Below are 25798 nucleotides of genomic sequence, written 5' to 3'. Positions count from 1 at the left end.
GCGATTGCGTTCCTTTGCTTTCGCCCGGCTTCCTTCCGCGCGCACCTCTTTGAGCTCGAGCCGCCACCTGCGCGGCGCCTCGCCGACGCCGCAGCCAGAGACGGTCGATCCCCGAGCTCCACGCGTCGCTTGCGAGGGGCGGGGCCTCCTCCCTGGCGGGACCGACGGCTCGGCGCTCGCCTCGGGAGACGGCCGAGCCTGGGCGAAGGTCCGGCGAGGAGGAGGCGCCGCGAAGACGATGGCGGCCAACCAACCGCCGCCCCCGAAGCCCTGGGAGAACCGGAGGCTGTGAGTGCGGCTGGGGGCGCTGGGGAGGGGGGAAGGGGGGGAGAACCCCGAGGCGGAGCCGCCGCCATTCCCTCCTCATCGGTTTATGGCTGTTAATAGGTTCCGGGGCTCACTTGCCGCCCCGAGGAGTGTGGGGGGACTGGCACTCTGTACATGCTCAGGGGCCACACTCCTCATAGGTCGTGGAGTGGCCCCGGGTGGGGGAGGAGGGAACACAAAACAAACAGGTTCCGGGGCTCACTTGCCGCCCCGAGGAGTGGGGGGGGGGGGACTGGCACTCTGTACATGCTCAGGGGCCACACGCCTCCAAGGTCCTGGAGTGGCCAAGGGTGGGGGAGGAGGGAATACAAAACAAACAGGTTCCGGGGCTCACTTGCCGCCCTGAGGAGTGGGGGGGGGAGGCACTCTGTACATGCTCAGGGGCCACACTCCTCCAAGGCTGTGGAGTGGCTGGGGGGGGGGAGGAGGGAACACAAAACAAACAGGTTCGGGGCTCCAGGGAATCATTCCCCCCGCCCTTCTTCCCTGAGCCCCCTGCTGGATTTCATCCTTCCAGCACCTTTCAGTGTTGGGTGGAGATGAGGGGTTTCTTTTCCACCCCACCAACACGGGATTCCTACATTGCAGGGGGTTGGACCATAGCTGTCAACCTTCCCTTTTTGGGGGGGAAATTCCCTTATTTCAGCGCCGTTTCCCCGCTGCTATCCCGGATTGTTAGATATCCCGTAGACAGGTGAGGCTGCTGATCCCTTATTTTCAAATCCAAAAGTTGACAGCTATGCTGATGATCCCTTATTTTTGAGGCCGCTGATCCCTTATTTTCAAATCTGAAAGTTGACAGCTATAGGTTGGACTAGATGACCGCCAGGGTCCCTTCCAACTCTGTTGTTGTTTAGTCGTGTCTGACTCATCGTGACCCCATGGACCAGAGCACGCCAGGCACTCCTGTCTTCCACTGCCTCCCGCAGTTTGGTCAAACTAATGCTGGTAGCTTCGAGAACACTGTCCAACCATCTCATCCTCTGTCATCCCCTTCTCCTTGTGCCCTCCATCTCTCCCAACATCAGGGTCTTTTCCAGGGAGTCTTCTCTTCTCATGAGGTGGCCAAAGGATTGGAGCCTCAGCTTCAGGATCTGTCCTTCCAGTGAGCACTCAGGGCTGATTTCCTTCAGAATTGATAGGTTTGATCATGGGTAGGCAAACTAAGGCCCAGGGGCCGGATCTGGCCCAATCGCCTTCTAAATCCGACCCACGGATAGTCCCGGAATCAGTGTGTTTTTACATGAGTAGAATGTGTCCTTTTACAGTGGTACCTCTGGATGCGAACGGGATCTATTCCGGAGCCCAGTTCGCATTCAGAAGCGCATGAAACTCACGTCTGCGTGCGTGGGTCGCGATTCACTGCTTCTGCACATCCGCATGACGTCATTTTGAGTGTCTGCGCATGCGCGAGCAGCAAAACCCAGAAGTAATGCGTTCCGTTACTTCCGGGTCGCCACGGACCGTAACCTGAAAACGCTCAACCTGAAGCATATTCACCCTGAGGTATGACTGTATTTAAAATGCATCTGGGTTATTTGTGGGGCATAATAATTTGTTCATTCCCCCCCTTCAAAATACAGTCCGCCCCCCCCCCAAGGTCTGAGGGACAGTGGACCAGCCCCCTGCTGAAAACGTTTGCTGACCCCTGGGTTTGATCTTGCAACCATGGGACTCTCAAGAGTCTCCTCCAGCACCATAATTCAAAAGCATCAATTCTTTGGCGATCCTTCCAACCCTACGATTCTATTATTTCTCTTCCTCCCCCTTCCATATCACCCCCTCCCCCCATCTGATATGCCACTTTTCATTCAAATGAATCGCAAAGCGGCTTACAAACAATAAAGAATAACAACACAATAGAACATCACAAACGCAGCATAAATGTGTAGAACAATTAACATCATCAGTGAGACAATTGCAGCCTATAAAACACTGCTAACGACATCTTAAAAACAGGCTGAATGTCACGATTGAAGCAAAAGTCGTGTTATAAGATTAATGAATCAATGCAGCATATAGGATCTGTAAAACAATTTTAACAGCAGCAAAATATCAGCCCCAAAATAAGCTAAGCACTGTTCTGTCCATAAGGGATGTCTTCAGCAAACTGGCCCCCTTTTCTTTTTTCTCACACACTTGGGGGGGGGGCAGGGAAGAGCAACAAGCCTATTTCTTCTCCTCCTCCCCTTAATGGGGAGACATCCTCTCCCCACCCCCATAAAGGGGTGTATTCAGCCTCTCCCTTCTTGCTCCCACGCAATGCCCCACTTACTAAGGGGACGGGAGGTGGCAGGAGAGTTCTCTGTCTTACAGGGGGAGGCAGATTCCCCCCCCCTCGCACTTATTTCATAAATAATTGCTTTATCAACTGCTACGGAGGACTGTTTCCTCTCCTCTTCTCCCCCAGCCAGATTCATCAAAGGGCCAGTATCCTGCATAGGCACCCACAATAACACAGACACACAAAAATAGGGAAGACATTGTCCGTCACCTGTCTGGTGCTGTCAGCGACATTAATCATAGAATCATAGAGTTGGAAGAGGCCACAAGGGCCATCAAGTCCAACCCCCTGCCAAGCAGGAAACACCATCAGAGCACTCCTGGCATATGGTTGTCAAGCCTCTGCTTAAAGACCTCCAAAGAAGGAGACTCCACCACACTCCTTGGCAGCAAATTCCACTGTCGAGCAGCTCTTACTGTCAGGAAGTTCTTCCTAATGTTTAGGTGGAATCTTCTTTCTTGTAGTAATGACATGAAGGGGCTTGGGGAAAGGTCACACGCTTGTTTTCCATTGGTATTCTTTTTGAAAGGTTTCACTTTATGCTGTTTTGGGGTGCCACCTAATGTTTTAGGCGCTATGTGAATAATGGTTGTTATTATGATGATGTTTGTATTCAGTTTATGCTATCCTCACCTTGGACTCTGAATCGTGCACACATTTTACAAGAGAGAGATAAGTGTGTGTTTGGACAAATAATGGGATATGTGGGTTAAAGCTCCATATAGATTACCCCTTTGGAACTTCGAATTCTTCAAATCCTTTTCGGAAATCTTAGGACTCAGTGCTAGGATGTATACTATAAACTGGAATTGAAGAGTAAAAGGATAGTGTGTTTTGCAACGTGGTATCGTCCCACATCATACCCCTTTTATGGATTATTTTGATTTTTCTTTTTTCATAGAATCATAGAACCTTAGAGTTGGAAGGGACCCCAAGGGTCATCTAGACCAACCCCCTGCAATGTAGGAATCTCCGCTAAAGCATCCATGACAGATGGCCATCCAACCTCTGCTTAAAAACCTCCAAAGAAGGAGTCCACCACCTCTCGTAGGAGTCTGTTCCCCTGCCAAACAACTCTTACTGTGTCAGAAAGCCTTTCCGAATGTTTAGTCAGAATCTCCTTTCTTGCAACTTAAATCCATTGACTTGAGTCCTACCCTCCAGAGCAGGAGAAAACAAGCATGCTCCCTCCTCCATGTGACAGCCCCTATGATATTTGAAGATGGCTGTCCTATCTCCTCTCTGTCTCCTCTTTTCCAGGCAAAACAGACCCAGAACAAAGGCAGAATAGAATGGTACTATTACTTCCCTTGATCTGGACACCATACTTTTCTTGATGCAGCCTAAAATAGCACTAGCTTTTTTTGTGTGTTTTTTTTTTTTTTTTTGCTTCATCACACTGTTGACTCATGTTTTTTTTTTATCTTGATATTTTATTAAGGATTTTCTTGTTTTACAGAAGTAAGTGTAATGCCTCGTTGTTGTTTTTCCATGTAACATTTTTACAAATCCATTTCATTTGTTGAGGCATTAGGGGGAGAAGAAAAGAAAAAAGAAAAGGGTGGGTGGAGAGAGGGAAAATGGAAGGGGGTGGGGTCGGGTGGCGGTGTTTCTATTATGTTTAATGTATGTAGAGTTTGGGGTCAGCGTTGTTTGTGTTGTTCACTTGTGTTCCTTTGGTGGTGAGAGAGGTTGGGGTTGGCCTAGGGTGTGATTGTTTGCTTGTGATTGGCTGTGGTGATCTTTGTTTTCGTGTGTGAGTGAGGTGGGTGGGTGTTTTGGATCAGGTTAGCCATATTGATTTGTATGCTGTTGGTGGATTATTGTCATTGTCCTGTTGGGCTGTGTACTGTTGACTCATGTTAACCTTGAGGTCCACCAATAGCCCTAAATCCTTTTCACAGGTACACACCACAAGACCTTAGTATTACTGATAGCCTTGAATTTTGCTCCACCATCTGCACGCCGGCGCTCAGGATGGTCTACCTCCTTGTGGAAATTTTCTCAGTGAATCAGCAGCAAGTTGTTGCTTGCGTTCTGCTGCAATTTAGTGTGGGTCTGACATGCTTCCCCACCTCCCTCCCCTTTCCCAGCAAAATGGGTGTGTTGGCACAGGAGTTCCAAAGTAGTTAGAATTACTCCCTGCTCCCGGCAGATTAGGGTTGCACAACATACCCACATATGTTGTGGTCCTGCCCTACATGTAGGAGGAAGCTAAACTCAATAGGACTTGACTTCTGGGTAAGTGCATACATTTGATCCGGAAATATATTTTCTAGCAGCATAACGAGATCTCAGGAGCCGTGTAAAAGTAAACACAAGTCACATTGGGACTTCCTGTAAGCTTTTACTGCTTGATATGCTTCCTGTAAGCTTTGTTTCCTGTAAGCTTTTACCACTTGATATGCAGAAGCAGCTTCCTCATGATCATTTTGTAAAATAGGAAGTGGGTGCTGATTGGCTAGCGCATTGGCTGTCAAAACAGCTACTGAAGGAAAGCCCATGGAGTTCCAGACACCTGAAATTAAGCAAGAATGCTGTTGGGACTGTAAAGTTTATAACTATCCTGTGATGTAGTTAATCATTCCAGATTTGCAAATAGCTGTCTTCCTGCTGTGTCCGCTAGCAAGGAAACCTAAAGCTCTTTTAGGCTGTGTATCACTGACATAGTATATGTCTGGGCAGGCTGGTTACTTGTGAGCAAGAAAATGTCATGGACAGGGTGGTAAAGGTAAAGGTACCCCTGACCATTAGGTCCAGTCACAGACGACTCTGCGGTTGCACGCTCATCTCACTCTATAGGCCGAGGGAGCCAGCGTTTGTCTGAAGACAGCTTCCTGGTGACCGGGGGCGGCCGCCAAGACCACATAACACCGGTCTTGAAAGACCTACATTGGCTCCCAGTACGTTTCTGAGCACAATTCAAAGTGTTGGTGTTGACCTTTAAAGCCCTAAACGGCCTCGGCCCAGCATACCTGAAGAAGTGTCTCCACCCCCATCGTTCTGCCTGGACGCTGAGGTCCAGTGCCGAGGGCCTTCTGGCGGTTCCCTCATTGTGAGAAGCAAAGCTACAGGGAACCAGGCAGAGTGCCTTCTCAGTAGTGGCACCGGCCCTGTGGAACACCCTCCCATCAGATGTCAAAGAGATAAACAACTACCTGATATTCAGAAGACATCTTAAGGCAGCCCTGTTCAGGGAAGTTTTTAATGTGTGACATCTTAGCTTATTTTTGGTCTTTGTGGAAGCCGCTCAGAGTGGCTGGGGAAACCCAGCCAGATGGGCGGGGTACAAATAAAAAATTATTATTATTATTATTATTATTATTATTATTATTATTATTCCGGGTCATGTGGCCAGCATGACTAAGCTGCTTCTGGCGAACCAGAGCAACACAAAGAAACGCCATTTACCTTCCTGCCAGAGCGGTACCTATTTATCTACATTCATACCTCGGGTTGAAGTGGCTTTGGGATGCTCAAACTGACGTCACATGCATGTGCAGAAGCGGCGAATCGCCAGACGCGCGGATGCAGATTGCATTCGCTTCAGGATGCGAACGGGGCTCCGGAATGGATCCTGTTCGCATCCAGAGGTACCACTGTACTTGCACTTCCCATTTTATACGGTGAGCTATTTGGATTAAGAAACCACTTTTTGGTCCAAATAGCAATCCAGTGCATCAGCTGAGACTTCAGTTTTGAACCCAGGGCCAAGGCTGTCCAATCAGTCTGTCCCTGCTGATATTAGTTGTGTCAACAGAACGTCGTCCTCCTCTTCCAGGCCATTCGGGAGTTGCAGCCTGGATTTGTTTCTGGTTTCAGCCACATGCTGTGTAATCTGCATAGGCAGAGGCGGCAGAAGAAATTGGCAGCTTTCGCAATTAACCTTTGACACGAACCTGCAGCTCTAGCCTCTGACTTGAAATTTTACGTTGTATAAAGTCACTCAAAGGACCTGAACCTGCGCCTGTTTACTAGAGAAAGAAGTCCCACAGGGTTCAGTGAAACCTACTCCCAAGTGAAAAGCAGAAAAGAGTATTGTGGCACTTTGAATCAGGCCCTGAAGATCAAGAGTCAGCATTAAATCTCCTCCCATCTCCACCAGTATGGGGGCGTGAGGGAAACAGCTCTGTCTTGATCTTCAGGTATCGTTCAAGGGAGGAGAGGAAACACATTTCCCTTCCTCCCCATTGCAGCGCAGGACTAGTAGGAAGGGGACTTCTGCCCCCAGCCAAGGAATGTGATGGAGAGGAAGGCCCCTGACAGTTTGCAAAGGTGTATCACCTTCCTCTGGTGTGGTGCCTTGCTAGACAGTCTTGGCATGCAGGAAATGAGATGTAGCACTCCCAAGTACCGTATTTTTTGCTCTATAAGACACACTTTCCCCCTCCTAAAAAGTAAGGGGAAATGTGTGTGCGTCTTATGGAGCGAATGCCGGCGCAGTGAGCCCTCTTGCTGTTCTGGCTTCTGGGATTCAGAATATTTTTTTTTCTTGTTCTCCCCCTCCAAAAACTAGGTGCGTCTTATGGTCTGGTGCATCTTATAGAGCGAAAAATACGGTACTTTGTGATGCAGGAAGTGGTGTCTGATTTTGGGAGAGGGCTGGCAGACCACTGGGAATGGCTTCATGGGTCACAGGGTTTTTTTTTACCACCCTTGTTTTAAAAGACTAGTGGATTTTTAAAGCGTTCATGGGCTAGATCTCGCCGCATGAGATGCATTATCTTTGGCAGAGAGAATGCGAGAGATGTACACAGCGGGAAAAATGTAAACAAAGGGGCCTAAAGCCTGTGAAGTGTAAGCATAATAGCAGTCTTATGAATAGGCTGCTGCTCTTATCTTGCACACATTTGAGTGTTGTGTAGAAATGTCACCGACCTATTGTGCAGCTTGCATTCCATGGTCTTTTGCACTCACTGTTTACAATCTCCCTCTTCTCTGTGCGTGTTTATATCTGCAGATTGAGAATGATGTAGGCTCTGGTCCACGAAGCTTACGCCATGAGTAAAACTTTGCATTTTTAAAGCGCCACCAGTTCCTCTTCTTACTGCAGACTTAACAGTGTTCCCGCTCTGGAATTTGTCTTCCTGCCTCCAAGCATGGTCATATCTACACAGTGGGCAGGATTCACAAGGACTTTCCTGTGTGCGAACGCGCTTTCCCCCATCTCCTCCCTCTCTGTGCCCTTTGGAACCCCTGAATTTGGCTTAGGGGTGGTCAGGATTGCTCCATCTGACAAGCTGCAACGCTTGAGCAGATGGAAAGTTTGTACAGTGGTGCCCCGCAAGACGAATGCCTCACAAGACGGAAAACCCGCTAGACGAAAGGTTTTCCGTTTTGGAGGTGCTTCGCAAAACGAATTTCCTATGGGCTTACTTCGCAAGACGAAAATGCCTTGCGATTCCTGGGGTTTTTTCCCCCCTCCCAGCCTTTTTCCCAAGCCCCTAAGCCGCTTAACAGCTGTTCGCTAAGCCGCTTATCAGCTGATCTAAGACGCTAATAGCCTTTTAGCAGCTAATCCACTAATCCCTTAAGCCTTTAATAGCCGCTAATAGCCTTTTAGCAGCTAATCCGCTAACCCCATAAGCCTTTAATAGCCGCTAATAGTGCTAATCTGCTAATGGGCTTGCTTTGCAAGACGAAAAAAACCGCAAGACGAAGAGACTCGCGGAACGGATTCTTTTCGTCTTGCGAGCCACCACTGTAATAGCACAATGTGGAATTCCACCCCATACATTTAAAGTGCAAGGTAAAAAGGTAAAGAGACCCCTGACCATTAGGACCAGTCGTGACCGACTCTGGGGTTGCGGCGCTCATCTCGCTTTATTGGCCGAGGGAGCCGGGGTACAGCTTCCGAGTCATGTGGCCAGCATGACTAAGCCTCTTCTGGCGAACCAGAGCAGCGCATGGAAACACCATTTACCTTACCTCCTTAGCAAACTACAATTCCCAAGATTCTTTGGAGGAAGCTGTGTGCTTTAAATGTATGTTGTGGAATGTGACCTAAGTGTTCACAAGATTACAGCCCAAACCTAGGAAACCTTGAAGCTTCAGATTTCAGTTCATACCTTCCGGGCACCCGCAACAGCCAAGATTTTCTAAAGCCTGTTGCCTTTCAATAAACGATTTGAGCACATAAAATTGAACAGGTTGCTCATCCCCATAACTTAAGCTCCTTTTCTGTGGCGGTGAAATGTCTTTGGGTTTCACTGCTAATTAAAACAAGATGCGCTATTGCAATATTCCGTTGCCTTAATTAAAACCTCCCTCTTTAAAACATTATGGTTTCATGTTTGCAAAATAATACATTTTATTCCCTTGAAGAGCCTGAAATGCAACATAGTTTTATTAGTATTTTGCAAGTTCAAATTCCTTTGAAAATTCAGATTCCCAAATTCTTACATTGGACAAACCTCTATGCATGAAGTTGCAGATAACCTGTATTTTGATCAGAACAGATGTACACACATTGTATTTTAAGAGATGTGTATTGATCTGCATGTTATGTGCCATTTTTAAAAATTTTGTTCGAAGTAGACTCGTAACCTGCTTTGTGTTAGAATGCCACAAGATATGTTTATGGCCGTTAGCTTGGCATATTTATTACATTTAAAACAAAGTGCCTTAGTTTTGTACAAGCAAAATTGCAAATAAGACCCAGTTGTAGTCCACTTCCTTCTTAAAAGCTCAGTTTTCACCCAGACTTTCAGATCTTTCCCCAGGAGTGTTGGCACCCACAACAGGTTCTTTGCCATTTCAACCACACCTTCCTCTGACCTTTCGAATCCCTCAGTGAGGCAATAAGTTGCCTGTTTCCAAATCGGTAAGCAGGTGTCTGTGTCACAGACATTTGAGGGGAGCGGTGGAAAGGTTGATAAGAAGGGAGAGGCCAAGTCAAAAAAGGCAGCAGAATTGGCATCCTTTAGTTTCTCCAAATAGACCAAAGGTCGCCAAAAGAAAAGCAGCAATACACAAGCAATAAAGGACCTGAATGTCGCTCTTCGGGTGATGGCAGCATCTGCAGCGGCCCACATCTGCAGGCTATCCCTGCTGCAAGTGGAGAAACGCATTTTAGGATTTATTCCTTTGTGTGTCGTGTATATCCTTTTAGGCTTACCACTGGTGTTTCATGTGCGGGCTTGGGTGTGGGGTTCCACAATGACTGTTGATTCTCTACAGGTAGAGATGCTTTTGTTCTCCCCAGGGCTGTTGCGTGATGCGTTGACTGAAGGCATGCATTTGTGATGTCTGTGAAAAGATTTGAGTGCAGGGCAGGGCAACTATCCGGAGTCCTTAAACCTCACAGGCAGCGAGGCTAAGCACAATTCCAATAGAAATGGACCACTGTGGAGCACAGCTGCTCGATTCCACTGTCACACTTGCATAAGCCCCTTGCTTTGCACAACCATATGCAGAGCGAAGCTTTAGGAGTCAAGGGGCTAAAGGGGTACCCCCAGATAACAGGAAGGCAGAGCATATCAGTAACATGCCCCACCGGGTGACTAAAGACAAATTCTGTTCCAAATTGAGACCTAAATCCCAGTTGGAATGGATAAAGGAAACCATCTTCACCCAAGACCACCCGGAACTGACCAACAACCCCCTTTTCAAGCACTTTGCCTCGGAAGGGGATGTTTGCCACAGGCTTGCTGTTTTCAGAAGTGGCCTTGTTACAGCTTCCTTTAAAAGAGCTGGAACCTCTTCCTCTCTTAAGGAGGCATTTTCTACCCAGCAGACATCCTCTCCCTGCCTCACAGCAGCTCGTGCACATTCAGCTGAGAAGTATTCATCCCCAAACAACGGTTAGGTAATGCCTTTATTAGGACAGACTAATAAAACTTTATGAATTGGTCCTAATAAAGATGTTGCCATTCTGCTTCTGTTGAATTTCCATCCCTACCAACATCGGTTCAGCACAGCTGAACCACAGTCTTTGTTCAATATGAACTGTCTATTGAGATTCAACATTTTTCGTGTGTCGAAAACCAGAGCAGAGGATCAGTGTGTGGGGTTGTTTTTTTATAAGTCTGGTGTTTTAGCGATGCCTGAACCTGGTTCCCAAAAGCATAATTATAACATAGGCATAATTAATGTCAACTTCTAAGTATACACACTGTTTGGAAGGAGTGTGGGATGAGGGATTATTTTTTAGCATAAAACCGTCCCGTGCACTAACATTGAACTTGTGCATTTTAGATCTGCAGATGTGGGAGTTAGTCAGCTGACGCGGCCCGGGCAGCCCACCCTCACCCGCGTGCCCCCTCCCATTGTGCCAAGGCCATCTCAACAGACTGGGAGCACGGCCCTGAGCTCTTTCAGGCCTTCATACAGCAGCCCCTTCAGCTCAGGCTACGGCTCGTACGGGAACTCCTTCTACGGAAGCTACAGCCCTTACAGCTACGGATATGGCGGCATGGGCTACAACCGGTTTCGGATGGACGACGTTCCCGCCAGCCGGTTTGTGCAGCAGGCCGAGGAGAGTAGCCGCGGCGCGTTCCAGTCCATCGAAAGCATCGTGCATGCCTTCGCCTCGGTCAGCATGATGATGGACGCTACCTTTTCGGCGGTCTACAACAGCTTCCGAGCCGTCTTGGATGTAGCCAACCACTTCTCCCGGCTCAAGATCCACTTCACCAAGGTGTTTTCGGCTTTTGCCTTGGTCAGAACTATACGGTACCTTTACAGGCGGCTACAGCGGTTGCTGGGTCTGAGAAAGAATTCCGAAAATGATGATTTGTGGGCAGAAAGCGAAGGGACTGTGGCCTGTGCTGGCCCCGAGGAAAGGGCGGCCAACTCTGCAAAATCCTGGCCCATTTTCCTATTCTTTGCCGTTGTTCTCGGGGGTCCCTACCTCATTTGGAAGCTGCTGTCCACCTACACTGAGGACGAAACAGGTAAAGGAGGAGTTGTGATTGTGGGGATCCAAGCACTTTTACAAGTATTTCCCGGTCTATGCTGCTGGGCTGTGGGGTAAAGCGAGCAAGTGGCAACACAGAATCAGGTTTCAATGAATGACTACGAAGGCAACCTGAACTTTGCCCAGCTGTTGTGCAGGTTTTTGGTGAATTATATTTTCTAATGTGGAAAGCAAGCTTGTGTGTTATCATTGCTTCTCAAAAATATTTCCATCGTCTATGGAGAGAACCATTGGCTGGCTTCACGGTTTCCCCCACGTTGTGATTTTTGCATAGCGTGTACACACACATATCATGATTCACAATACACTGCCAGGTCAAAAATTTTGAAACAGTGGTACCTCCGGTTGTGAATGGGATCTGTTCCAGAGGTCCGGCTGTATCCCAAAGTTTTCGCAACTGGAGAGACAGTTTCTGTGCATGCGCGTGTGGCGGTAGACCACTTCTGTGCATGCGCGAGTGGCAAAACACTTCTGAGTTTGCCGCTTTCGCAACCCGAAGTTTATGTTACCCGAGGGTAGCGTAACCCGAGGTTTCACTGTATAACAATATGGACTTCAAACCGGTTTTGGACGATATACAGTATTGATTTATCCCTCAGCCCTAGAGCACATGACAGTGTTACAAGCAAGTCCCCAGTAGTTACTAGCAGCCTTCCAGATGGGTTCACAAAAATGGCTTGCCTGGCTACAGACCTTTGCGGCCCAGTAAAGAATTTCCTCTCTTGCTGACCTGTCTCTTCACCTGGGATACTTCTTTGCCACAGGAGACCAGGCAAGCAGCAAATTTAGAGCCAACTAAGTTTCAAACACCCGCTTCTGCCCTCTTCAGCCTGGATTTTACCCTCCCCTCCCTTTTCTGCCTTATCCATAGGTCAGTGTTGTATTTGTAGTGAGGCACCCTGCTTCATGTGGGAAACCCTGGTTTAGCATACATTCACTTAATTTAAAAATATCTAAGCTGCTTCATATTTAAGCATCTCTTTAAGCAGTGTGCAAATATACAGCAGGAAAAAAAACGAAGCAGCATAATAAAAACAGAGATACAACCTAACAACCAGTATTATAAAAGCACGCTAATAATAATAATAATAATAATAATCAGAAATTCAGTAATAACACGGTCTGATCTTCATGTTGTGTGGGAGAAGGGGATTTTTTGTGTGATTGTGGGTAGGATTAATAATGGTTAATGTGGGAGGCAGCTTGGGAAAATGATAGCAAGCTGAGGTTCTGAAGGAATCTGTGACACATATATTACTGCAGAGCTCTACAGCCTTGGATAGTAGTCAGAGGGGAAGTGAAATAACAATAAAATAAAGAGAAATAGGGCCTTTTACCGCAAACCAAATGGCAGGCACGTTAAGTGTTAAGCTCGTCTTTTACCTGGTGCTTAGATGCTCTTTACACCCCACCCCAAGGGTAGAAGTGATTTGTCTCAGAACAGGAATGCACTGTAACATGACAGGCCTCTCTGGTTTTCTGCAGTGAGTGTGAGTTCGCCATATGCTCTTACCACCACCTTGAAACGAAAGCTCTGCCCCCTCCAACCAGCCATGCAAACAATGTTCATCAACAAATATTCTCCATCAATAATCCTGCCTATTGCAAACACTAACTGCAATTTATTTTAAAAGCAACACTTTATTTAGGCTTTGTATTCTTGCTTGCTTTTGTGTTTGTCTTGTTTAAAGTTTGAAACAAGCTGTCTACAGCCAGCAATACGCTTGAGTTGATAGAAACCAAAAACATTTGATGTCACCCTCTCTTAATACCCGTGGCATTTCTCATAATTTAGGAAGGCATTGTTTTCAACCTGATCTCATAACAGGAGATGTCATTGCATTGCACTTTGCTCAGCGATGGCAAAGACTGGACTGGGAATTTGTAGTTCAGCTGTCAGCTACTTTCATGGCTGAACAGAGAATCTAACCTCAGGTCTCGCATGTCCCACTCTATTCCAAGGCCACAGCGCTATGCTTAGTGTTATATGTGGCTCCTGCCAAGGGATTCTAAAGGAGGGTGAGAAGAGCAGGTTTAGATACTGTGCTTCCCTAATTTCAGCTTCGAGGAGGGAGGGAGGAACAAATCTTGCTTTTATGTACCAGTATAATGAAAAGGGAATTTAGAACATGTTCCAATATCTAGTGAATGTTCAGTGTAAGCACTCTGGAATTTGAAATGCTTTGCTGGAAAAAGGCTTTGAAGGCGTAAAACACTTACGTATCATGGGCTGACTTTAACCGATCAAGTTAAGCACTTTAATTTGTGTGCACCCTGGCCTTCTGCTAAGGGGTTCAGTCAGGTTTGAAAATCACTTCTTTGTTGATTGCCTCTGGCAAATTGAGATTGTCTCCAAACAACCAAAATTCTCTCTTTCTTTGTAGCTCACAAATGACATACATCAGTTGTGTGTGTACATTTGAGCTTTCCTGTTAGCTTTTGAACTTATTTATGAGTCCGAGGGTTTTCAGCCTTGGCACAACAACTAAGGGACTTTAATTAGGGCAGCCTGAAAGTTGATAGCTTGGCTCATGAGCTGTGTAGCAGAGTATGGAATTGAACTGGGTTTCCTGTACCCCTTGCACCATACTGACTCTCAAAGATTGTTTTCTAAGAGACTGTACTGATCCAGCAGAGTTATGTTGACTTATTTATCCCTTGTTCTGTGGCACAGTTTCCAGCAATTGGGCAAGTGGAGAGGATGATCATGTTGTTGGGAGAGCAGAATATGATTTCAATGCTGTTTCGGAAGAAGAAATTTCTTTCCGTGCTGGCGAAATGCTAAAACTGGCACCGAAAGGTAAGATGGTTTTGATTCATTGTGATTTCCCACCCCCAGATATTTCAGTGCAGTATCTAGGAAAACGGAAGAACATTTACCCTCTCGGCCTAACTGTATGTTAAGGGACAGTTTGAGAACTTATGGGGCAATTTGTTTGTCTAACAGGAAGCAGTGGCATTTCTTGCAAATAGTTAGTTGTTCCATAGAAATACCTACATCTGCAGTCTTTAGATTTGTTGGATAACTTGTGTCAATGTACTCAGACTAGAGGTATGCGGCTAGAGTTGACTGGTTTAATATATTGTATGACGTTTCTGAAAGCTACGCTTCACTGTTTCTGTTAATGACATTTGCTAGTCCTTTTTGAAATCTTGACATTTCAAAGTCATTGGTTTGGTCATTGAACTGTTTTATTAATCATTATGTCTCAAGTGTGCTCTTCAGATTGGTTTTCACTCAAGGTTATCAAGGTTTGAGAAGGTCACACAAAATCTAAACGAACTGGTCTTTGCAGAATTCTCCAAATACTTTCAACAACTCAGTTATCTGTTCATGGGCTCCTCTGCTAACCACTCATGTCTGTCTGTCTTTTTTCTTGCCAGAACGACAACCCAAAATACGTGGCTGGCTCTTGGCCAGCCGTGATGGCCAGACAACAGGACTTGTTCCAGCTAATTATGTCCGAATACTCGGCAAAAGGAAAGGAAAGCGAGCCGTAGAGCTGGAGAAGGTTACTGAGCATGAGCCGGCACTCAGCAACGCCACTTTGATCCCGGGAGCCACAGCTTCCGACACCCTGGAAGAGCAAGAAGCTGCCTTTGAGTCTGTTTTTGTAGAAAATAATAAAGTCCCTGTCACATCCAGCTCTGCTGTGCTTGGTGGAGACAAACAGGACCTTTGATGCATTTATCAGAGTAAGCCTGTGGTGGTCACAGTAATTCTGTAGGGTAGGCATTCATTAGTGATGTAGCGGAACACTGTTGTTGACAGTATCCAGGTACTTGCTGTTCACACCTGGTAGAGTCATTGGGAGGGATGTTTTCAGTCTAAGCCTGTGCTTGGTTCTTTTGGCATTGAACAGTTGTGTTAAGCAGGCTAGCATCCATTTCATTATCTCAGGCGTGGGTGAGTTTTGGAGTGCAGGAGACTTGGCACCTTGTCCCGCTCAACGGAAGGAGCTGGGCTGAGAGGTTCCCCAGGCAGCTATCTGCTTTGAAGTCCTCCTCAGGGACTGAATACAGCGTCATTGTGGCGGTTCCAAGAAAGAACATGTTTTAACCAAGACTTCACACATAGTGCAAGGTTGGTTTTCTTTCCCTCCTTACACCCAGTTTTTGTGAGATGAAGAATCTCTGGCTCATGGGGATATCAGGAAACCTTTTGGGGGAGGTGAATTAATACTTCCATAAGTTAGTAGTTCTGTATGGAAGGCACTTTAGAACTGACAGCAAGCCTAGTTAATTGTAGTTCCAAGATGTGAGGCGACATGTGCTTGGTCCTCTTTTCATAGATAGGCTTTCTACTCTGAGCTTTGCTCCTTTGTGCTGCCTTAGACCCCTGTGCTTGAAGCTTCATTCATTCTTCATGTCATTCTTTGCCTGGACTAGTAGGCAATTGCTATTTAACTAGAAATACTGCATCACTTTTTCTTCCAGTTCAGGTTTGTGACATCTGTGGCTCTGCTTTTTTCTTGTCAACTGCAAGCTGATCTATCAAGAATACCTCATTGAGGCTCAAACTGCATGTGACAGCAGATCTGTATGTTTTAAACCCAAATCTGCCACTATTACATGCAGTCTCAGCTTCACTGTTTAGTAAATGTAATATATAAATCTGATTTTCTCATCCCTTACAATTGCAGATATGAGCTGATAGTCATCCTTTGGCATCGCTCTACTAAGGATGCTAAACTTTGCTTCTATAAAGGTTGAGATGTTACTTTACAAAGCCGGACTGACATGAAAATGAAACTTGTTTTCTGAAATCATGTTTGCTACTGTATTGATGCCACACTATTCTGAATAGTGAGATAAAAATCCAGGTTGATTCTGGGAAGATGTGATAATTGATAAAACTAATTTCAGGCTGCAATTTCTTAAAGCGGTAAACCAGAGCTCTACAATTTCTGTAGCAGCTATGAACTCCCAGTGTGACACAACTCATATTCATCTTTGTAGACTGTTTTAAAATAAAATACTGAGTTTGACACAAGTGCATCTTGGATTTTGTCAATCTTAAATCACAATCCTTCTATAGAGTACCTGAAGTTTCACTACATAGCCATTAACTCACATGGTTCATTGGTGCCCATGTGAGGTTATAGCTGCTCTGGGTTAGGGAAAATCAGGATGAGATTTCTGGATGGACCAGCTGCATTTTTATTATTTTACTTTAATTTAAAAAGAAGAAAAACCTTACATCCTGCCAGTTTTCAAAAAGGAATCAAAGGTGGCTTTCGGCCACAAAAACAACAAGCAATATAAAAACGAAAACCACAAGATACATTAAATTGCCATCATCATAAAACAGCAATTAGCACAGGAAGCAAAAAATCCCTGTATGTAACAACCCATAAACAAGATTAGGTAAATAGAGACACCACTTATGCACCCCATACAAGACAGATTACGCAACATGGAAATCCAAGGGCACTTCAGATTCTTCTCTGGTTGAGTGCAAATATGGCATCTCTCAAGATCCTGCCTCATAGCTCCTAGGAGTGGCCAGCCTGGGAAATAAGCCTTGGAACAAGCATACACACCTGACCCAAGTTGTTCGCATGTCTATGGACTGATCTCTTTCGATTTGCAGTCCCTCTGCACAGAAAAAGAAGGGGGGGGGGAATGGGGCGGTTGAAATGTACTAGGAAAGTTATCTTCACATGTAATACTTCAAGATTTTAACTAAATATTTGCTTCCCTCCCCTCCAAAAAACCCAAGCCTATTGAAAAATAAAAGTGGCTAGGGTTGGTAGTGGGAAAATGTTCCACATTTTCATTAGACTTACATTTTGTGAGATCTAAACGTTACAGATTATTTTTTTTCAGATAATACTGTAGTAGAATCAGCAGGTTGAAAAGTGTTTTGCTTAAAAAGGATTCATTATTGATTTACTAAATTTCCAGACAGGTCCTAAATGTATTCACTTAGAAGTAGGTCCTACTGAATTTGATGGGGCTTGTCCTGGGAAGTACCCTTGGATTGCAGTCTTTACTTTATATTTGCTTGAACTATACTTAACAAACTGTCATATCTATGCATATTGAACTTCAATAGATAAGTATGTATAGCGGACCTTGACTCTGACACTTTGACTCTGCTTGTTTTATTGGCGCCAGAATGAAAATTGATGTAAACAACCTACTGTAGATATACTAAAGGTTTTATCATGCAGTTGGATTAACCTTGATGAATCTATTAAATGCCGTTGAAACTTGACTGCAGCACTGGTTTTTTTAATTCACACTGAAATGACAATACAATTGAGTGAAACTGGGGCTATGGGAACATTTCAGGTAGGAAAGTGGCTTTTGATATTTCCCTTCTGCTCTGTAATCTTATAAATTGAGGAAATGGCTGTATGGGTGGGTGGGGTTCTTTTTGAGAGCGGAGATTTTATTTTAATCACACCTGTGGAACAGATAAGGGAATGTGTCCTGTTGTGTGTGGGGCATCAGAATGCAGCTATATTGAGAAATAGCAGGAAAGGTGTACAAAGGTGATTTTGGAGTCGCAGAGTACAAAGGCCACTAAAGATTAAGCTCCTCTCGACTCTGAAGTTAATAATGCAACTTGAGGGAATCACAAAATGCTGTTTTATACATGCCTAATAAAACACAAATTCCAAGATTGATTGTTTGCATTTTGGTAAAAAAAAATGTTCTATCAGTTCCATAAATGCATAGGAGAAACCTAGCCAAATTGCTGCCGCATAACAAGGTACAGAACATACAAATGTTTTATGGAAGGTTGTTTTTTTAAATAATATTGCAGTAGATGCCGAAGCACGTTTTCCTTCTCTCACCTTTTTTGCATTGAGTTCTTTTTCAAGTTTTGTTTTGAGAATGTGTGATTTCTCCATGAATTTATTTATTTCTCTCCTGAGTTCATCTGTCTGTTGTTGACGTTCCCTGCAAGAAGGAAAACAAATTCCATGAGGCAGTTTCATTACAGTAAGGACAAGTCATTTATTGTTGTAATAGAGTTATTTATTAAGAAAAGCCCTTCTGGACCAAAGGTCCACCTAGCCCAGCATCCTTTTTTTCTACAGTAACCAAGCAGATAATAGAATCATACCCTCCGGAGCGGGAGAAAACAAGCTTGCTCCATCCTCTATGTGATACCCATTAGATCAGGGTTTCCCAAACTTGGGTCTCCAGCTGCTTTAAATAAGTGAAGATGGCTATATCTCCTCTCAGTCTCCTCTTATGAAGAAGAACCTTAATTTTACGATTCATGAAGAGCCTCCCTGTGTAACAGCTGATGTGTGATCTTATGATACTTTGAACCTTATATAGTTTTGATTCTACCATATAAATAGTCCGCAGGTTTGAGGTTCCATAAGCAGTAAATCCAGTACTATTTCGCAGTCTCATGCCCCATATTATAAATGAATGAGCAGAAAACTTAACCTGCTGCCCTGCACAGAAAGAAGCTGCTTGAATAATCCATTGATTTCAATGGGATTAAAGACAGTCTGTTAGTATGGATGGCAGCCTTAGTTAAAAGTTACATCTTCAAGATTAGAATCATTTGAGGAGATCCTGCTTTCAGACATTTGAACACCGTACCGGGATTTTTCTTGGAAGGTACCAGAAATATATTGCTTTATCTTGAGAATATTTTCTTCTCTGCGCCTTATATCAGCCTCACTCTGCTTTTTCATTTCGAGCACCAGTTCTGCATGCTACAAAAGGAAGCGACATCACAGTGTGATTACTAAAGACTGAGGGATTACTAAATACTGAGGGATAAGTTTAGTGTGAAAAATGTTTACTTTCCAGATAAGGTTTTAATGTGTATTAGAATGAAATAATAGTAACCTAAATAAAGCAAGAGCAACAAATTATGCCTGTTTTCCTTTGTGACAAACCTGTGTTTCTTGCTCCTGAATTATTTTTCTGTAACGTGCTACAGTTTCATCAAGCAACTGGCTCTGCTCCTTGACTAAATGTTCTGATTCTTCTAGTCGCCTTTCAGTCTCCTTCTGGTGTTCTTTTTCTAATTCTATTGCTGTTCTATACTCAGTAGCCTGTTAAAATAATAATAGTAATAATAATAATATTCAACCCAATTATACTATAATCCTATATTTGCTTATTCAGAAGGAAGTCCTTCAAATCCTTCCTCAAAACAACGTCCTAGTTTCATTCCTGCTTCCTAGTTTCATCCCTAATCCTAGGTACAATAATAGAATCATAGAGTTGGAAGGTACCTGAGGGTCATCTAGTCCAACCCCCTGCAATGCAGGAATCTCAACTAAAGTGGCCAATAAATACATATTGTTATAGGTTGTGGAGGGTGAGGAGCCTCGTGATTCTCCACCTGTGAAGTTAGAATCTACATTATGAAACCTGGTGTACCGGTCAAACAAGTTCCTTGGGTGGCTTCACCAGTGTCTGAAAGAGTTCTAAGAAGAGAGGTTTTGCAATAGTGGCAACTGCTGATGCTTCCAGGAGGAGAGAAGGCACCTGGGTAAATGCCCGAAGGAGAACAAAAAGCCAAGATGGTTAGTTTTTTGATTTGGCTGTGTTGAACCCAAAGCTAAGCCCCCTTGCAGGTCATCTCTAGGAAGTTAGTGAAGAGGAAAGATCTATTAGAGTGTTAATGCTGTGGTTCCTTCCGTCCTATGCTCAGGTTGTATACAGGTAAAAGTAAAGGGACCCCTGATAATTAGGTCCAGTCGCGGACGACTCTTGGGTTGTGGCGCTCATCTCACTTTACTGGCTGAGAGAGCTGGTGTACAGCTTCCAGGTGATGTGGCCAGCATGACTAAGCCGCTTTTGGCGAACCAGAGCAGCTCACGGAAACGCCGTTTACCTTCCCGCAGTACCTATTTATCTACTTGCACTTTGACGTGCTTTTGAACTGCTAGGTTGGCAAGAGCAGGGACCGTGCAACGGGAGCTCACCCCGTCACGGGGATTCTAACCGCCGACCTTCTGATCGGCAAGCCATAGGCTCTGTGGTTTAACCCACAGCGTATATAGTTGTATATAGAAGTCTACAAAACCATATATCCTAAAGGCACCACAGTCTTCATTGACTTTTGTTCCAAGGAAACGGAACCCTGGGTCCCCCAGGAGTCTCTCACTGCTCGGAGAGTAGGATGCATGCAACAATATTCTTTTCCTGCAGGCTCTGGCTTGCACATGTGTTGGGTTGGAAATAACTGGCAGACGAGTTGAAGGTGTCCATGTGGGAGGCGTCTCTCACATAGACACCTTCAACTCGTCTGCCAGTTATTTCCAATCCAACATCTGGTGACCCCGACGTGACCAGTTATTTCCAACCCAACACACATGGATCTCCTTTACCTGAAAAAGCTGCTGTAGAAAAGTAAATGCAATGAAAACTCCTTTGAACACACAGATTTGTTCTCCTGAAGCAAATGGAGTAGCCTGTGTTAGGGCTATGCACAGGTCCCTGCCCCCGCCCACACACTAACCTGGGTACCACCTGCCCTGCCCCGGATTCAGCCCCGAATCAATTCAGGGGTGGGGCTAATGGTTTAGTTAGTGTTTCCTTCGCCCCACCTCACCCCAAGAGCAGGAGGGTGCAATCCTGCAGAGTGTTGCTTACAGGTGCCTTCTCTGCACACAAGGGGCTCTAGAACACAACACGTTTTTAATTACAGTGGTACCTCGGGTTAAGAACTTAATTCATTCTGGAGGTCTGTTCTTAATCTGAAACTGTTCTTAATCTGAAACACCACTTTAGCAAATGGGGCCTCCCACTGCCGCCACACAATTTCTGTTCTTATCCTGAAGCAAAGTTCTTAACCTGAGGTACTATTTCTGGGTTAGCAGAGTCTGTAACCTGAAACGTATGTAACCCAAGGTACCACTGTACAGCATTTCCACATTTATCAAACGAGGTTCCATATTTTCAACAAAATCATTATTGGAAGCTAAGTCTTCACTAGGGACACGGGTGGCACTGTGGGTAAAAGCCTCAGCGCCTAGGGCTTGCCGATCGAAAGGTCGGCGGTTCGAATCCCTGCGGCGGGGTGCGCTCCCAATGGCTCGGTCCCAGCGCCTGCCAACCTAGCAGTTCGAAAGCACTCCTGGGTGCAAGTAGATAAATAGGGACCGCTTACTAGCGGGAAGGTAAACGGCGTTTCCGTGTGCGGCTCTGGCTCACCAGAGCAGCAATGTCACGCTGGCCATGTGACCCGGAAGTGTCTCCGGACAGCGCTGGCCCCCGGCCTCTTGAGTGAGATGGGCGCACAACCCTAGAGTCTGTCAAGACTGGCCCGTACGGGCAGGGGTACCTTTACCTTTAAGTCTTCACTCCACATCTAAAGATCAACAGAGTAGAGTCTAGGCAGTACTTGTCATTGAGGAAGTCCTTCCTATTAACAGCCCAGTTCTATGCATGTCTACACAATTAAGTCCAAACAACGTCAAATGGAAATTACTCCTAGGGAAGTGTGCACAGCATTTCAGAGTATGAAATCTGAGAACCCAAGATGTTTTAGATGTACAGCAAAACCGCAACATGTGAATGTTACAAACAAGTATTTGAAAATACATTATTTAGATGTAATCCTCAGATTTGCTGTGTCTTCTCAAGGAAAAGTGGATTATTGAGCCTCTGGTGAGCTGCATGCCATACAAGATGGCTAGGCTAAGTTTGGCTTGACAGGGTCACATGTTGTATGGGTTTGATTTAACGGTTCAGTGTCTCATAAATCAGTGAATCTGAATTTACAATACCTGGTCTTTTATTATTTTAGTTAATCTTGATATTGATGACTCCTTTTCTTTTAGAATACCTTTGAGCTGCAGGTGTTTCTTTTGCAGAGCTTTAAACTTTTCCAGAGAATTGTTCTCTTCGCCTAAGGATGCCTGTTTGATAATAAAGATGCTTGTTGAATTATGGTTAATACAAATGCAAAATGAACTAGAAATTGTTTCCATGCCCCCTAGTGGTTACAACTAAATTAAGAGCACAAATGTGGTTGCATGGCAGATTTGTATAACAGCATTATGAAATTGGTAGTTTTATTTTCAATTTCTTTCCTAGTGATCTCTAGCATGAAATTTGGCCTTTTCATGGTTGCTGCACACTTTGTTTACAGTTTTAATCGAGCTATCTACTATGACCCCAAGGTATAGTGCATGCACATGAAATTAAAGATTTTTTTGCTCCAACATGCATCACTTTACACTTGTTTACACTGAATTGCATCTGCCATTTTATTGCCCATCCTCTCAGTTTGGAGAGATCTTTTCGGAGCTCTTCATAATCTCTTTTTGTTTTAACAACCACGAACACGAATTTACGGTCATCAGCAAACCTGGCCACATCACTGCTCATTCATAACTCTACATCATTTATGAACAAGTTAAAAAGCACAGGTCCCAGTACAGATCCTTGGGGGACTCCACTTTCTATTTCTCTCCATTTGGAGAAATGTCCATTTATTCCTACTCTTTGCTTCCTGCAACTTAAACGATTCCACCTAAACATTAGGAAGAACTTCCTGACAGTAAGAGCTGTTTGACAGTGGAATTTGCTGCCAAGGAGTGTGGTGGAGTCTCCTTCTTTGGAGGTCTTTAAGCAGAGGCTTGACAACCATATGTCAGGAGTGCTCTGATGGTGTTTCCTGCAGGGGGTTGGACTCGATGGCCCTTGTGGTCTCTTCCAACTCTATGATTCTATGATTCCTGATCCACAACAGGACCTCTCCTTTTACTCCTTGACTGCTAAGCTTACTTAGGAGCTTTTGGTGAGCTACTTTGTCAAAGGCTTTTTGAAAGTCCAAGTACACTGTGTCAACCAGATCACCTCTATCTAAATGCTTGTTGTCACTCTCAAAGAATTCTAATAGGTTTGTGAGACAGAACTTTTCCTTGCAGAAGCCATACTAGCTCTGCTTCAGTAAGGCTTGTTCTTCTATGTGCTTGTTAATTTTATCTTTAACAATACTTTCCACTAGTTTTCTGGCGACAGACATTCAGCTAACTGGCTTCTAATTTCCAGGATTCCCCCAGATCCTTTCTTAAGAATTGGTGTTACATTGGCCACTTTCCAGTTCTCTGGTATGGAGGCTGATCCAAGGGGTAATTTACATATTTTTGTTAGATCAGCAATTTCATATTTTAGTTACTTGAGAATTCTCAGGTGGATGCCGTCCAGACCTGGTGATTTGTAGGTTTTTATTCTGTCTATTATTTTGGCTGGAACTTCATCTCTTGTCATCTCTGTTCTGTAACAATCCCTTCCTCTGTTCTCTGAAATCATGACTTTGTTCATTCATTTTTTATCAAACAGCCAGATAATGTAATTTCCATATAGCTATCTTCTGATGTTTTCTGTGCACTCTTTCCGTGTTTCCCAGACATGATTTGTGGCAATTATGCTGGTAGCAAAATGTAATTGCAGCTTCAGCTAACCCAGGGTGGACAGAAAAAAGCACTGCTAAGGCTTTTCAGGGCTTCTATGCCCTTAAACACCTCCTTTCTTTAGATTCAATCTATTTTATTGCTCCCTATTGATTATAGCCTGTGTTTGGTCATCTTGACATTACTGGCTTCCATTTTTAAATTCTACGTATACCACCAAACATGCACAATGTCACCTCTTGCTGTTGTTTTTTATGTGCCAGAATATTCTAATAAAGAACAGTCACTATTTCAAAATATATCACCCTGTGTTGATTTCAGCTTTATTCTATTCTATCTCATCTGTTCTTGTGAATTATACAGTGGTACCTCGGGTTAAGAACTTAATTCGTTCTGGAGGTCCGTTCTTAACCTGACACTGTTCTCAACCTGAAGCACCACTTTAGCTAATGAGGCCTCCCGCTGCCGCTGCACCACCGGAGCATGATTTCTGTTCTCATCCTGAAGCAAAGTTCTTAACCCGAGGTACTATTTCTGGGTTAGCGGAGTCTGTAACCTGAAGCGTCTGTAACCTGAAGCATATGTAACCCGAGGTACCACTGTATAGGGGACCTATAGGGGTGAGTTAATGTTGTTGTTGTTGTTGTGTTCTAAGTGGAAAAGGGAAATCTTGCATGCACTTTTTGTCTTACCATAGGGTCACTCCCAACTTTCCTGCTTCTTGTTTCTTGATTTCCAGTTGCCGCACCAACTGTGCCAGGTGTAACTCTTGGTTTGATAGCCCTGTCTGTAAGAAGTGATCCAGGGCTGCATTGTCTGAATGGTTCGTGGTCTTTAAAGGCACGTCCTCTAACTTTCAAAGCTTGGGATTTCATATGGGTCATTTTCTCTGGTGTCTGCTCTCAGGTTGGCTTACCTATATGTAGAAAGGTAAACAGATGTTGAAAGGTGCAGTATAAATGGATAAAACAAATACATTCACAACATTCTGTCGGTTACACTGTAGTGTGCACAGATGGAGAATCTGTGGCCCTCCAGATGTTATTGGATTCCAACTCTGATCAGCCTGAGGGATGATGGGATCTGTTCTCTGGTGGGCCAAAGGGTCCCCATCCCTGCTCTAGGTCGACCAAAAAACAGAAGCTACCTAATGTCAACTATGTCGCTTGCTTTTTGAGGGGCTGCGTAGAGGGTAGGAAGAAGCAACATTAGTTAGTAGGGAAAATGTAATACAGTCATACCTCGGGTTACAGACGCTTTAGGTTGCCTTTTTTTGGGTTACGGACCGCCGAAAGCCAGAAGTACTGGAACGGGTTACTTCCGGGTTTCGGCGGTCGTGCATGCGCAGAAGGGCTAAATTGAGCTTTGTGCATGCGCAGAAGCGCCAAATTGCAACCTGCATGTGTGCAGACGCGCCACTGCAGGTTGCAGACGTGCATCTTGCACGGATCACGTTTGCAACCCGAGCGTCCACTGTAAATAAATAAATATTATGTATAATATATATATATATATATATATATATTATTTATATATTATATCTGATTAGATATTATATATATATATATAATGAAATCATACATATAATTATATGAAATAATTTGACGTCAACAGACGGAGGTTGTCCTGAGAGTGACGTCACGTCGCAGATAAGGTGGGCCCGGGTGACGTCACGACCAAGCACACGTGGGGGGTTTCGCGGGAGAGCCCGTCCCGTTACGCTCTCTTTTCCCTTCCCCAAACAGCTCTCGCCTTCCTCCCTTCTTCCCCCTCAGAGAGAGAGAGAGAGAAAGAGAAAGAAGCCTCGCCTGAAAGGCTCCGCCAGCGCCGCAGCCGCCGCAGTAGGCCCGATGCCGCCGGTTGCTAGGCGACGGGACGCTGAGGGGGCGGGGCTGCCCGCCGCGGGAGAAGCGAGACGGA

At 44.9% G+C, this 25798-nt stretch overlaps 1 protein-coding gene and 1 long non-coding RNA gene across 3 annotated transcripts; one reads left to right on the top strand and one right to left on the bottom strand.

The window, feature by feature from the left end:
* Positions 1 to 49: 49 nt before the first annotated feature.
* PEX13 (peroxisomal biogenesis factor 13) lies at positions 50 to 17748 on the top strand. Of its 2 annotated transcripts, XR_014509255.1 has the most exons (5): positions 129 to 288; positions 10808 to 11505; positions 14203 to 14328; positions 14913 to 15292; positions 15332 to 17748. XR_014509255.1 is itself a non-coding variant. In XM_083432737.1 (4 exons), the coding sequence occupies exons 1-4, from the start codon at positions 239 to 241 to the stop codon at positions 15209 to 15211; spliced, it is 1173 nt and encodes a 390-aa protein (XP_083288863.1). In that variant the 5' UTR covers positions 50 to 238; the 3' UTR covers positions 15212 to 17748. The 2 variants fall into 2 exon arrangements, 1 of the variants encoding a protein (XP_083288863.1); XM_083432737.1 differs by having other exon boundaries at positions 50 to 288; positions 14913 to 17748.
* Positions 13150 to 25597, bottom strand: LOC310673985. Its single transcript, XR_014509280.1, has 7 exons — positions 25460 to 25597; positions 24571 to 24794; positions 22247 to 22378; positions 19403 to 19561; positions 19101 to 19216; positions 18335 to 18440; positions 13150 to 17126 (listed from the first exon to the last, which is right to left on the bottom strand). It is a non-coding gene; the product is annotated as an uncharacterized lncRNA (long non-coding RNA).
* Positions 25598 to 25798: the final 201 nt, after the last annotated feature.

The sequence above is a fragment of the Podarcis tiliguerta genome (genome assembly GCF_965153285.1).
Source record: "Podarcis tiliguerta genome assembly, chromosome: 3".
Classification (NCBI taxonomy): Eukaryota; Metazoa; Chordata; class Lepidosauria; order Squamata; family Lacertidae; genus Podarcis; species Podarcis tiliguerta.
This window is presented reverse-complemented; position numbering and strand designations above follow the sequence as displayed.

Excerpts from the sequence above, each read along its gene's own strand:
- PEX13 (XM_083432737.1), top strand. The coding sequence starts at position 239 with ATGGCGGCCAACCAACCGCCGCCCCCGAAGCCCTGGGAGAACCGGAGG. Across the intron at positions 289-10,807 it reads CCCTGGGAGAACCGGAGGCT|ATCTGCAGATGTGGGAGTTA; the intron begins GTGAGTGCGGCT and ends TGTGCATTTTAG. Across the intron at positions 14,329-14,912 it reads GCTAAAACTGGCACCGAAAG|AACGACAACCCAAAATACGT; the intron begins GTAAGATGGTTT and ends TTTTCTTGCCAG.